This window comes from Pituophis catenifer, unplaced genomic scaffold, assembly GCF_029215685.1.
Source record: "Pituophis catenifer annectens isolate HBS135680 unplaced genomic scaffold, rPitCat1.0.hap2 SCAF_9, whole genome shotgun sequence".
NCBI classification, from domain to species: Eukaryota; Metazoa; Chordata; class Lepidosauria; order Squamata; family Colubridae; genus Pituophis; species Pituophis catenifer.
In genome coordinates, this window is record NW_027256889.1 from 10218071 (window position 1) to 10230478 (window position 12408).

At 45.2% G+C, this 12408-nt stretch overlaps 1 protein-coding gene across 1 annotated transcript; it reads left to right on the forward strand.

Annotated features, from left to right (window-relative positions):
- Positions 1-486: 486 nt before the first annotated feature.
- Positions 487-7413, forward strand: UPK1A (uroplakin 1A). The gene is made up of 7 exons (XM_070949842.1): positions 487-549; positions 2043-2243; positions 2731-2805; positions 3970-4077; positions 5722-5901; positions 6026-6109; positions 7369-7413. Exons 1-7 carry the CDS (start codon positions 487-489, stop codon positions 7411-7413), a joined length of 756 nt encoding a protein of 251 aa, XP_070805943.1.
- Positions 7414-12408: the final 4995 nt, after the last annotated feature.

Consider the following 12408-nt stretch of genomic DNA (forward strand, 5'->3'; position numbering starts at 1 on the left):
ATACATTCTTTTTACTTTGTATGCTGCCTCCTCCTTATACTTCTCACTTGTGCAAACTTTGAAGCATTTCAAGCCGTTGAATCAAAAGACTGGGAGTATCTAGGAAGTTGCGGGCTTAAAATGCATGTTTTCAAAAAAAGTAGCTAAGCATATCAGCAGTGTTTTCTGGTGTACTGCAGAAAACACACAAAAAAGTATATGTTGATACAAATGTACATGCCATGGAACACCTGGACTACAAACAACCAGCTTGTTAGCTAACTGGCAAACCAAAACATATTAACATTTTATTAAGTGCAGATGTGGAAGGTATTATAGAACCTGGCTCGTGCAAATGCCCTTTACTCCAAAAAAGGCGAAAGAATTGAGAAAAGCTGATTTTCCCCCCCTTCATTTAGCGAATCGTTTTATGTTTGTTTGTTTGCTTGCTTGCTTCCCTTCTGCAGAATTTGAGGACTGGTATCCAAGGAACCATTCCTGGAAAACATGGCAGAAAAAAGATCTCCCTTTGTTGTGGGGCTATTAGTGATGGGCAATGTTATTATTATGGTAAGAGAGCTACAAGCAATACAGTAATGTATCTTGGCAATGGGAAAATTCCTGGGTATTGATTTTGGTATCTGAAAAATAAGATGGGGATAGAAGGACCTAGCTTGTGTTTCTGATTTAAAAAAAAAACATCTTTGGAATGTTGACTTAAACTGGGTGTCAGCAACCTGCGGCTCTTTGGGTCCTCTGCTGCGGCTCCCTGTCCGATCATTGGCTAGCCCCACCCCTTGCCCTCCCCTCCCAGTCACTCCTCGCCTGGCCTTGGAAATCTGAGAGATACAGAGAGGGGGAGAGAGAGAGGGAGAAAAAGACATAGATACAGAGAGAGAGAGATACAGAGAAAGGGGAGAGAGGGGGGAGATAGAGAGGGAGAGGTGGAGAGAGAGAGAGATACAGAGAGAGGGGAGAGAGAGAGAGACAGAGGGAGGAGAGAGATACAGAGAGAGGGAGAGAGAAGGGAGGAGAGAGATACAGAGAGAGGGAGAGAGAAGGGAAGAGAGAGATACAGAGAGAGGGGGAGGGGGAGAGGGGGAGAAAGAGATACAGAGAGAGGGGGAGAGGGAGAGGGGGAGAAAGAGATACAGAGAGGGGGAGAGAGAGGGAGAGGGGGAGAGAGAGAGAAATACAGACAGAGGGGGAGATAGAGAGGGAGAGGGGAGAGAGAGATACAGAGAGGGGGGAGAGAGATACAGAGAGAGGGAGAGAGAAGGGAGGAGAGAGATACAGAGAGAGGGAGAGAGAAGGGAAGAGAGAGATACAGAGAGAGGGGGAGAGGGAGAGGGGGAGAAAGAGATACAGAGAGAGGGGGAGAGGGAGAGGGGGAGAAAGAGATACAGAGAGGGGGAGAGAGAGGGAGAGGGGGAGAGAGAGAGAAATACAGACAGAGGGGGAGATAGAGAGGGAGAGGGGAGAGAGAGAGATACAGAGAGGGGGGGAGAGAGAGAGGCATAGAGAGATAGAGAGAGAAGGAGGTGGAGAGAGAGGGAGAATGAGAGAAAAGGGTTTTGTGGTTCCTGGTGTTTTTTAACCACCAATTCTCTGCCCTAATGACCAACTGGGTAGGCGTGGCTAGGGGGGGTCATGTGACTGGGTGGGAATGAGTGATGTGGAGTTGACCACGCCCAGCCAGTTTTTGTGGCTCCCGGTGTTTTCTGTGGGAAATGGGTCCAAATGACTCTTTGAGTGTTTAAGGTTGCAGACATCATTCACTGTATTTTGTTGAATGAATCATCGTTGGCCACATTCCCATAAACCACCATCGTGGGGTTCCTATAACACATGAAATGCAAAATGTACAACTTGAGCCTCCCCCCCCCCCCAAATTACACAGGACCCTGAAAAGGTGTGGCTGTAGCACTGGGAGATTACAAAAGGAAGCTGAATTGCTAACTAAACAACCCACTGCATGACTCCCCTTGGACATGCTCGATGGCAAAGAACCCGGTTTGATTTCTGGTAGTTTGGTGGCTAAGAACCTTCCTCTGTTTCTACAGCTTTCAGGGCTGGCACTTTGTGCAGAGTCTATTTGGGTAACAGCCGATCCCTATAAAGTCTACCCCATCCTGGGGGTCACCGGCAAAGACGATGTCTATGCAGGCGCCTGGATCTCCATTTTCACTGGGTTTTGCTTCTTCTGCGTTTGCGTCTTTGGCATCATCAGCCTTGTGAATGACAACCGCCTCATGGCGTTGTTGGTGAGTAACAAGAAGAATCCGTCTTCTACGTTTTCTCAACATAATCAGGTCAATACAAGTCGTCCTCAACCAGGGATGGGTTCTAAAAAAATTTTACTACTCGTTCTGTGGGCGTGGCTTATTTTGTGGGCGTGGCTTTGAGTGTTGCCCCGTTCACGACTTTTGCTGCAGTTGTTCAGTGACTCACCGGGGTTGTTAAGTGAATCACAATGTCATTAAGCGAATCTGACTTCCCCCCATTGACTTTGCTTTCTAGAAATCTACATACTGTCTAGAGTTCAGTTCAAAAATGGTGTAGATACTGAACATTCATCAAAATCTCTTCTATATCGATTTGGTTATCCCTCTGCGTTATCTACAAATCAAGGGATACAATAATTATCTCTAGTCCATAGTGAATATCCTGGGGAATAATGTATCCAGATGTGGTGGGTTGTTGTTGTTGTTGTTGACATTGAATCTTATTCTCTATTTTCTTACTTTTCAGTACCTGGTACTGATCCTGGTTGTCTACTTGTTTGAATGTGCCTCTTGCATCAGCTCCTACACACATCGTGATTTCGTAAGTACAGGGAGCACATTCTTCCCAACTTGGTCTTCTAAAAGCAAGATTTTTGGCTCACTCCACTGGGACAGAAGGACACAGTATTTCCCAATGTCTGCTTTTATCATGGTGAAATGATCCACCCAAAACATAATTCAGTCTGGGAATTTTAATGAAGCTTCATTTTTGTCCTTTGTCAGCCCCATTACTCTGATTAACTCTATGGTAGGCTTGTATGGTACATAATATGGGAATGTTAGCAAATGATCTGTTTGCTCTTCAAAAACTTTCAGGATAACCAAAGCTTGGAGAAAGCTTGTACATCTTTGTCCACAAATAGACAAGAAAGGCCATAATTGCTTATTATATAAGGATCTGGATCCTTTGATCCTACAGCTCACATCGATTCATATAGCTTTCATTTCTGTTGCAGAATTGGCATTAAGATAGAACTAAAATAATTTCTGGAGGCAGGGGTGGGCTTCAAAGATTTTAGCAAAGGGTTCTCTGCCCGGTTGCTGCGTGGGCGTGACCATGGTAGGCGTGGCCTAGTCAGCCTCCTGCACCATGGTAGAGGGGATGTTTTTGCCCTCCCGGGCTCTAGAGTTTTTCCTCTAGGGAGGGTGAAAACAGCCTCCCCAGGCTCCAGAGGCCCTCTGGAGGCTGGAAATGAGCCCATTTCCAGCCTTCCCGTATTTCCAGTAGGCCCGTTTTTCGCCCTCTCTGAGCCTCCGCACACACCCCTGCACTTACCTGCATCCAAAAGGGGCTGCGTGGGGACTCCTGGGAGGGGAGGGGTGGGTGGGGCGGGGCCAGCCAGGAGTGGGATTTGAGGGTTCTCCAAACTGCACAGAATCTTAGCTAGAGGTTCTCCCGAACCCCTACGAACCCTCAGCAGATCACTCCTGTCTGGAAGGGGGAAAAGTCATTTTGTCTCATCCTAAAAAAGCAAAACAATCTAGAAACCTTTGGGTCTTTCTTCTCTTTTTGGAATGGTTTTTTTTTTCATAGATTGCACAGTTAAAAAAGAAAAACCAGAATTGCAGTGCAAAAAGAGAAATGTCTTTGGAAATGTAGAAATCTGTTTGCCTATGTAGGCTGAAACTTTGGAAGTGAAATATTTGTGTACCTGGGCTTGGGGAATGCAGCTGACCAACATTCTCTCCTTCTTCCCCACCCCAGGTAGCATCAAATTCCAAACTGGTAACCAAACAGATGCTGGGCTTCTATGCAGCTGACACAGACCAAGGCCGAGAACTCACCCGGATGTGGGACCGTTTCATGATGGAGGTACATATCATTGTCCAGTCTTTGAGGATACATCATCCAGATGTAGCTCCAGAATGCATACGTGTAGGGACTGTGAAAGTCATACAACGTTGCTGCCAGGCTGAGTCAAAATGCTAGGGACTGGGGACCGGACTTTCTGGTTTTTCTTTGAAGACGTTTCGCTTCTCATCCAAGGAGCTTCTTCAGAGCCGAAGAAGCTTCTTGGATGAGAAGCGAAACGTCTCAAAAGAAAAACCAGAAGGTCCAGTTGCCTCTTGAAAAAGCACCTTTGGGACAACCATGACCTGGATGACTGAGAATCTCCATAGACATTTAGTGATTGGGAACTTTGAAGATAGGGGAAGGATTGGAGTGAAACCGAAAGGCAACATTAGGTATGGAGCAGGAGCTATGCTCAACTACCAGCCAGGGGGGAAAAATAGTTCTCATCAGCTATCAGTTCTTTGCAAAAAAATGATAAGCTTCAAAGCTGTGAAATTCGAAGCAACTCAAATCAGTCTTAACTTTCTAATGGAAGAGTTGGGTGGCAGAAAGTCTAGTCAAGAGAAAGTACCCCAAAAGGCAGCAAAATATCCTTTATAACAGTGGTCATCAACTGGTGGTCCGTGAGAAAATGTTGGTGGTCCACAGAAAAATTATTTGCATTTTTTATATTGCACTAAATCAAGGATCCTCAAACTACGGCCCCTGAGCTGGATACGTGCAACGAACGCTTGTGTTACTGCAGAGAGACTCCCCCTTCGGGGTCTTTTAGTGTGGGTCAGAGGGGGGCAGAAATTCTAACTTGAGATCTGCTTCAGCCTCCTGGTGCGGGGCTTTGGGCAAAGACTGGAGGGAAGCACCGCTGATGGCGAAGAGCCGGAGGGCCTTGTTCCAGTGGGACTGCATCATGGCCTGGAACTGGCTGACCATCTGAGTCCACTGAGTCTCCAGGCATCGGTACCTGGCCTTGCACTCCCACAGGTCTTCCCTCTGCTTGGAAAACCTATGCTTGTAGTCCTCAGTGAAGTGCTTCTGCTGAGCCTCCTTCTCGGTCAGATCCAATTTGAACTGAGCCAGCTGTTTTGCCAACTCTTGCTCTTAGTGGCTGTTTAGCTCCAACAACTGCTTCCTGTTGGGGCCCTAAGGAGCCCGGGCAGGCAGGCAAGGAGTGGCTAGAAGGGGAGGGGTGAGTAGAGGCCTTGATGCAAGTGACATCAAGTTGGCCATGCCCACCCAGTCACATGCCCACCAGCCACGCCCACCCAGCCGGTCATTAAGTAGACCATATTAGTGGTCCACGGGATTTAAAATTATGAATTTAGTGGTCCCTGAGGTCCGTAAGGTTGGTGACCCCTGCTTTATAATGTGGCTCTTCGCAATAAGCACCCTGTTATTAACACAGCTGCCTGCAATTACTGCTGGTTCAAATCTCTCCAAGGCTCAAGGTTGACTCAGCCTTCCATCCTTTCTAAGGTAGGTGAAATGAGGACCCAGTTTGTGGGGGCAATAAGCTGACTTTGTATAAAATATACAAAAGTATGAAGGCTATTGCTTAACGCATTGTAAGCCGCCCTGAGTCTCCGGAGAAGGGCGGCATATAAATCAAATTAAAAAATAAATAAATACTGTATATGATCTTTCTTTTCACCTGTTCACTTTTAGCAACAGTGCTGCGGTGCCAATGACCCCTTGGACTGGGTAAACTATACCTCTGTATTCCGAAGTCGATACTCTGAAGCAGTGGCACCTTGGCCATTCTACTGCTGCAAACGTGATCGAAACTTTATCATCGTCAATGAGGAGGGCTGCAGATTGGGGCACATTGATTACATCAACACTCAGGTACCAAAGTCTTCCATCTTTGTCCTGATGTTTACCTGCCGTTTTGGGCCTTCTTGGGGATATTGGTACCGTCGGCCGCTCCTCTCTTCAAGGCAATCTCACTGCTTTGTTCTTCCCTTCTCAGGGCTGCTTTGAACACATTAAGCACGCAGTACAGAGCTACGCCTGGGGCGTCTCCTGGTTTGGCTTTGCCATTCTTATGTTCACAGTAAGTCATAGCAGAAAGGCTTGTTTTGATGTGTTGGGGCTGCAATTCCAAAATTTTCTGGTGGGAACTATAGGAGTGATGGCTTAAGAACTCAAGAGATTGAGGAAAGGTTGTAGCTTGAAAATTGAGAGACCATCATTCTGAAGTTCTGCTTATCCGTGAAGTTTATCCTGAATGTACTCCACTCTTATCTGTCCTCAAAAACATCTTCAGTATCCCAGTTTCCACAAGGACCAACCAAGTGTTCATAGGAAACTCATCAGCAGGGCTAGAGGACAATAGTCCCCTCCTGGTGCTACTCTTCAAGAACTTCAATAGAAGACAATATATGTAGTTTTGGGATTGAACAGTGGAGTCCTTGGTGCTCTCTGAGCTTGGTCGTTTGTTTGCAGACATTTCATTACCCAACTCAGTAGCATCATCAGTAGGTCTGATGATGCAGATCTTCAAGAACTGATATGTAGTGCATATTTCTGCTTGTTAGACAACATCTAGTTGACGTGCCTTCGAGCCAAGCTGTCTCAACCTAGTATTCCTTAGATATATTTGGCCTACAATTCTTCAGTGTGCCTACAAACTCATAGAATATAATCCCAATTCATCCATAGGCCATCAAATAAGCAATGCTTTTAGAAGTCTTTCCTAAATTGGTGTGTTTTCCATTTCAAAACCAACTTTAATTTAGGTTGTGGTTGCTTACCCTTGGCAAGGGATTGGATCGGTTGAGCTCTAAGGTTCCTTCCAGTCCTTATGCTGCATGAGTGTGTGAGGATAAAATCAAACAAGAGGTGGTGGTGGGATGCGACAGATAATTTCGCTTGAGGTACTCAGAAGGGGATGTGGTGGATCAATGGCTAAGACACTGAGCTTGTCGATCAGCAGTTTGAATCCCTAATGCCGCCTAACGGGGCGAGCTCCCGTTACTTGTCCCAGCTTCTGCCAACCTAGAAGTTCAAAAGCACGTAAAAAATGCAAGTAGAAAAATAAGGACCACCTTTGGTGGGAAGGTAACAGCATTCCGTGTGCCTTTGGTGTTTATTCATGCCAGCCACATGATCACAGGGACGTCTTCGGACACCTCTGCCTCTTTGGCTTTGAAATGGAGACGAGCACCACCCGCTAGAGTTGGGAACGACTAGCACATATGTGCAAGGGAAATCTTTACCTTTACTCAGGATGAGAAAAGGGAACCACACCATTACAAAAAATTAAATAGGGGCTTGGAATAAAAGAGTATTATTGTGTTTTTTTTCCCCCAGTGTCCTATCGTTCTTCTGGCTATATACCATTACACCACAATGTGAACAATTCCAGCCAAGTAAGTGGAATTTTTCCTAAGAAGAGGAAGAAGATGAGCAAAGGGATGAAGCCCTTCCTTGAGGAGTGAGAAAAAAAATCTCCCTCTATGGATTCCCTCTATACTATAACATGTTCTCCAAGTCATGGCTACTCCTCTAAGATTGCTTTGGGTGTAGAGGTTTATTGGGCATCTCTGGAAAAATCATCTCAATTACTTTAATAAAACCTTTTTTTTAAAAAAATGTATAGTAAATGTTATCTGATAGGTGTGAGATTTTTTTAAAAAGAATTTTGTGAAATTCTGTAAGGAACTTGATCTGTGTCTGAGCTGTGTGTATTCACCAAGAATGCCCCAGGAATTCAAATCAACTCAATCTGACAATTCAATTTGGGTTTCTAAAAATAGGATCGCAATGATAAAAAGCAAAATCCTATAATCTCCCTCTCTCTCTCTCTCTTTTTCCTTCTCCACCCCTCTCTCTACATATATAACTAAGCCAGTGGGATTTACAAAGGTTTAAATGGCATAAAAACTCACCCTGCATTGACCTAGAAAATTATTCAGACATGGAGCATTTTTCATATGTTAGATAATTCCCAATACTGTACTGGGAATAGTCCCAGTCCCAGTCCCAACAGATTGGAATGGATTGGCAAGGAGAGGTCAGGCTGGTGCTCAAGGTAGATCAGTCTGTCCATTTATCCATCTTTCTGTCCTGTCTGTCCATCTGTTCATCCATCGGCCTGTCCAACTTTCTGTCCTCTGTTCATCCATGCATGGCTGTCCATCTGTCCTATCTTTTGTTGTTGTTGTTAGTTGCGAAGTCGTTTCCGACCCATCGTGACAAGGTTCCTCCAGGCCTTCCTGTCCTCTACCATCCTCTGAAGTCCATTTAAGCTCACGCCGACTGCTTCAGTGACTCCATCCAGCCACCTCATTCTCTGCTGTCCCCTTCTTCTTTTGCCCTCAATTGTTCCCAGCATTAGGCTCTTCTCCAGTGAGTCCTTCCTTCTCATTAGGTGGCCAAAGTATTTCAGTTTCATCTTCAAGATCTGGCCTTCTAAAAAACAGTCAGGGTTGATCTCCTCTAGGATTGACTGGTTGGATCGCCTTGCAGTCCAAGGGACTCGCCCGAGTCTTCTCCAGCACCCGAGTTCAAAGGCCTCAATTCTGTGCTGCTCAGCCTTCCTTATGATCCAACTTTCACAGCCAAACATTGCAACTGAGAAAACCATAGCCTGGACTATATGCACTTTTAACTGTGGCTAAAACTCATTGGTGTTACCAATCACGTAGCCAACTGTGTAGAGAAGTCTCATCAAAGAATCTAGTCTCTAGTGGACCCATGACTCGCACAGAAGTAGAAGTAGAAGTAGAAGCAGAAGCAGAAGCAGAAGCAGAAGCAGAAGCAGAAGCAGAAGCAGTAGTAGTAGAGGAGGAGGAGGAGGAGGAGGAGGAGGAGGAGGAGGAGGAGGAGGAGGAGGAGGAGGAGGAGGAGGAGGAGGAGGAGATGGGATAGAATAGGATTAGGATTAGGAATAGGAATAGACTCTTATTGGTCAAGTATGATTGGACACAGAAGGAATTTATAACTAGTACAGCAGTTTCTTAGCACTTGCTAGAAAGACAACATAGTTTAGCTTCCTGTCTGGTGTGCCTACTCCAGGACAGCAACTAATCTCCCCTGTAAAGGCCATTCAGATCAAATGGCTCAACTCCTAAGCAGAGGTGAGATCCAAGAATTACTCATACAAATACTAAATGAGGAACAAACCAAGTGGTCTGTTGGCTGTTTTTTTACATATGATGTATAAATACATAAATTTTCATCCCGTTTCACCTCTGCCAACAGTGAGAGACCACAGACCCAAGCTTGCCAGTTTGCCTTTATTTGTTAATTGGTTGGAATTAAGCCATTTAGTACAAGAATCCCAGAAAAAAAGGGAAGTCAACTTATATCCAAAAAAGAAGAACTGCAGCACATCAGAGGCAACAAGGAAACATGGGCTGTTAAAAAAAACACAGGCACATATAGATAAGACATGCCAGTATGGCAGTGATCGCTTCACAGTATCGGGGGAACACGGGACGGTCACGTCATCTGCTTCCCGTTCGAAGTACTGCCTCTCTCATGGAGGCATCGTGTAAAGCCGTGGCTGGCCCACATGCGGCAGAATAAGGTGGCAGGAAGCCACGGCGTGCGAGGGGCAACTGTGGCCACTTAAGCTACAGCTGCAAATAGGATGGTTTGGTGCTCCTGCATAAATTGCAGAGGGGAAAACACACATGGTTAAGAACAAAGCATCACAATCTGCCCAGTCAAGGAAGATTCAAAAATCAACTGCAGGCTGCAGGAATGGCCCATTCTTCCATCTCAGAAATCTAACATCCAATTTTGTGCAATGGGTAGAGACAGAGCTAACCTGCCGGGGGGAAAAAATGATCAGCATGGAACCAGTTCTATTCAGATTCCCAGATCGGAGTCCTCTTGAGCTGCACCGTGCTTTGCACGTAGTCCTCGGCTGACAGCCATTCATTTAACGACCGTTTAAAGTTACAATCGACACGATAAAAGTGACTTACCACCCACTCTCAAAGTTATGACCGTTCCATCACTGTTAAATAATCCCCGATTTACAGCCACAAAGGAGCACAGCATCACTGTTGTTCAGAGAGACACGTGCTTCTGTGAATTTTGCCCCATTTTACGACCTTTCTTGCGACGTTTGTTAAGCGAATCGCTTCTGTGGTTAATTTAGTAACAGGGTTGTTAAGTGAATCCGGCTTCCCCCATTGACATTGCTTGCCAGAAAGTCACAAAAAGGGGACCGCATGACCCCGGGGACACTGCAGCCATCATAAATATGACTCAGTTGCCAAGCCTCTGAATTTTGATCACGTGACGAGGACGCCACAACGGTTGTTAAGAGTGAAAAATGGTCGTAAGTCGCCGTTTTCAGTGCCGTTGTAACTCTGAACAGTTGAGGACTACCGGTACATCATCCCTGCGATGATTGCTTCATGCTTGTGATCTGGTTGCTTGGCAACCAGCTCACACTTAGAATGGTTGCATCTTGTTATGTGACTGCAATTTACAAGCTTCCCAGCTAGATCCTGCCCGCACGATTCACGTTAATGACTTTCTGATTTGCTTAACAATAGCAAAAATGGTTAATTTGGGTCCAGTCACATGATTCACTTAACTACTGCATCATTAGCGGCCAAAGCTCTGGTTCCAATTGTAGACGTAACTCGAGGACTATCTCTGTAGTCAAAAGCATTAAAAGAGCCTCCCACAAGCTGCATTTATGCTTCGAATCCAGTCGCACATAATGTCGGAACTGCAAAATATGTATCTTAAATCTCTCTGGTCAAATAAGTGTTGATGGAACGATCTTGTAAAATATCCAACGTTTGGTGATATTCAGGTGGAAATGCCTAGCCAAGTGCTAGAAGTTCATGAAATTGAAAGAAAAGTGTTTGGCAATCCCTTTAGCACGCCCATAATTATTACATTGTAGTAGAAAGCGGGTAGAAACCTACATCTATTTTCAGATCATTTCAAGGTTCGTTTAGGATGGCCAGAATTTACTTGTGAACCTGGCTGCTCTCCAGATCTTGGGACATTAAACCTTACGTAGAACTAACGATAAGTTAACCATCCCCAAGGTTGCTCTGTCTCCCCAGCCTGAACCAACCAACAACAACACAGATTAAGTTCCAACATCATTATTTTCTTTCATGGATCATTAAGCCCCTTTTCCCACCCCCAGTGTGTCTTTGCAAAACCACAAGAGAAACAGCTTCCAATGTTTTTTCAAGTTCCTGGAAAAACAAGCTATATAAGCTATTGAAAATGTGGAACAACTGGGAAGGTTTTTTTTTGTTTGTTTTGTTTTTACCATGGTGGTATTTTTGTTTCGTTTCGTTACAAAAAGTGGTCAAGCTAGTGCAATTTCTGTGTTTAAACCCAGATGTGGAACTGGAGGAGGGAATCAATCCCAGATCTAAAACTCTTAGCGTAGGTCGAGACATTTCTACGCCGAAAGCTGTTTTATCGGAGGAGTTGAAGATGTCGGATTCAATTGCATATCCTTCGGATGGAGAGATGAATAAAGTTCTTGTTAAGCCGGGAACGTCTGTAGTAAGAACCTTTTAGATCTTGCCACACGAGAGTGCCAGCCAGCTGGGGTGGCCAAGATCCCAAACTCTGGAGGAATTCAACCCCTTTTCCCACACCCCACACCCCCCAAAAAAAGATCCCACGGGAAGCTTCAAAATAACGCAATTAAGGCTGTCGTCTTGTTGTGCACAAACCTAGGCATCAGTCTTGCATTCCTTTGTGGGGCTGACATCCAAGCAAGCGTGCCCAGGAGCAGGCTATGGATTTCAGGGGAAAGAGACTTAAAATTTGTGCTTGGCTCTCTCTGAAAGCAATAGGATCCCAAAGTGCTTGAATTAAAACCTGGACTGCATTCAGGAAATATATATATATTTCCTTCTCCACAATGCATTATCCATTGTTGCTTCTTTTGTTTCTTCCCTCCCCCCACTTTTTTTTTTCAAGAGAAATCTGACAATATAATAATTTGAAAAGGAGCCTAAGAAAAGTGCTTTGGGGAGGAGGGGGGGATGCTAGAGATACCGGAGGGTGGGTGGGTGGGGAAGATTTTCTTCTTTCCCCAGTTCAGGGTTTCTCAGCTTTGGTGACTTTTTAAGACGCGTGGACTTCAACTCCCAGAATTCCTCAGCCAGCATATGCATCTTAAACATGAGCCACGGGTGGCGCAGTGGTTAGAGTGCAGTACTGCAGGCTACTTCTGCTGACTGCCTGAAATTTGGGAGTTCAAATCTCACCAGGCTCAAGGTTGACTCAGCCTTCCATCCTTCCGAGGTGGGTAAAAATGAGGATTGTTGGGGGCAACAGGCTGACTCTGTAAACCGCTTAGAGAGGGCTGTAATAAAGCACTGTAAAGCGGTATATAAGTCTAAGTGCTAC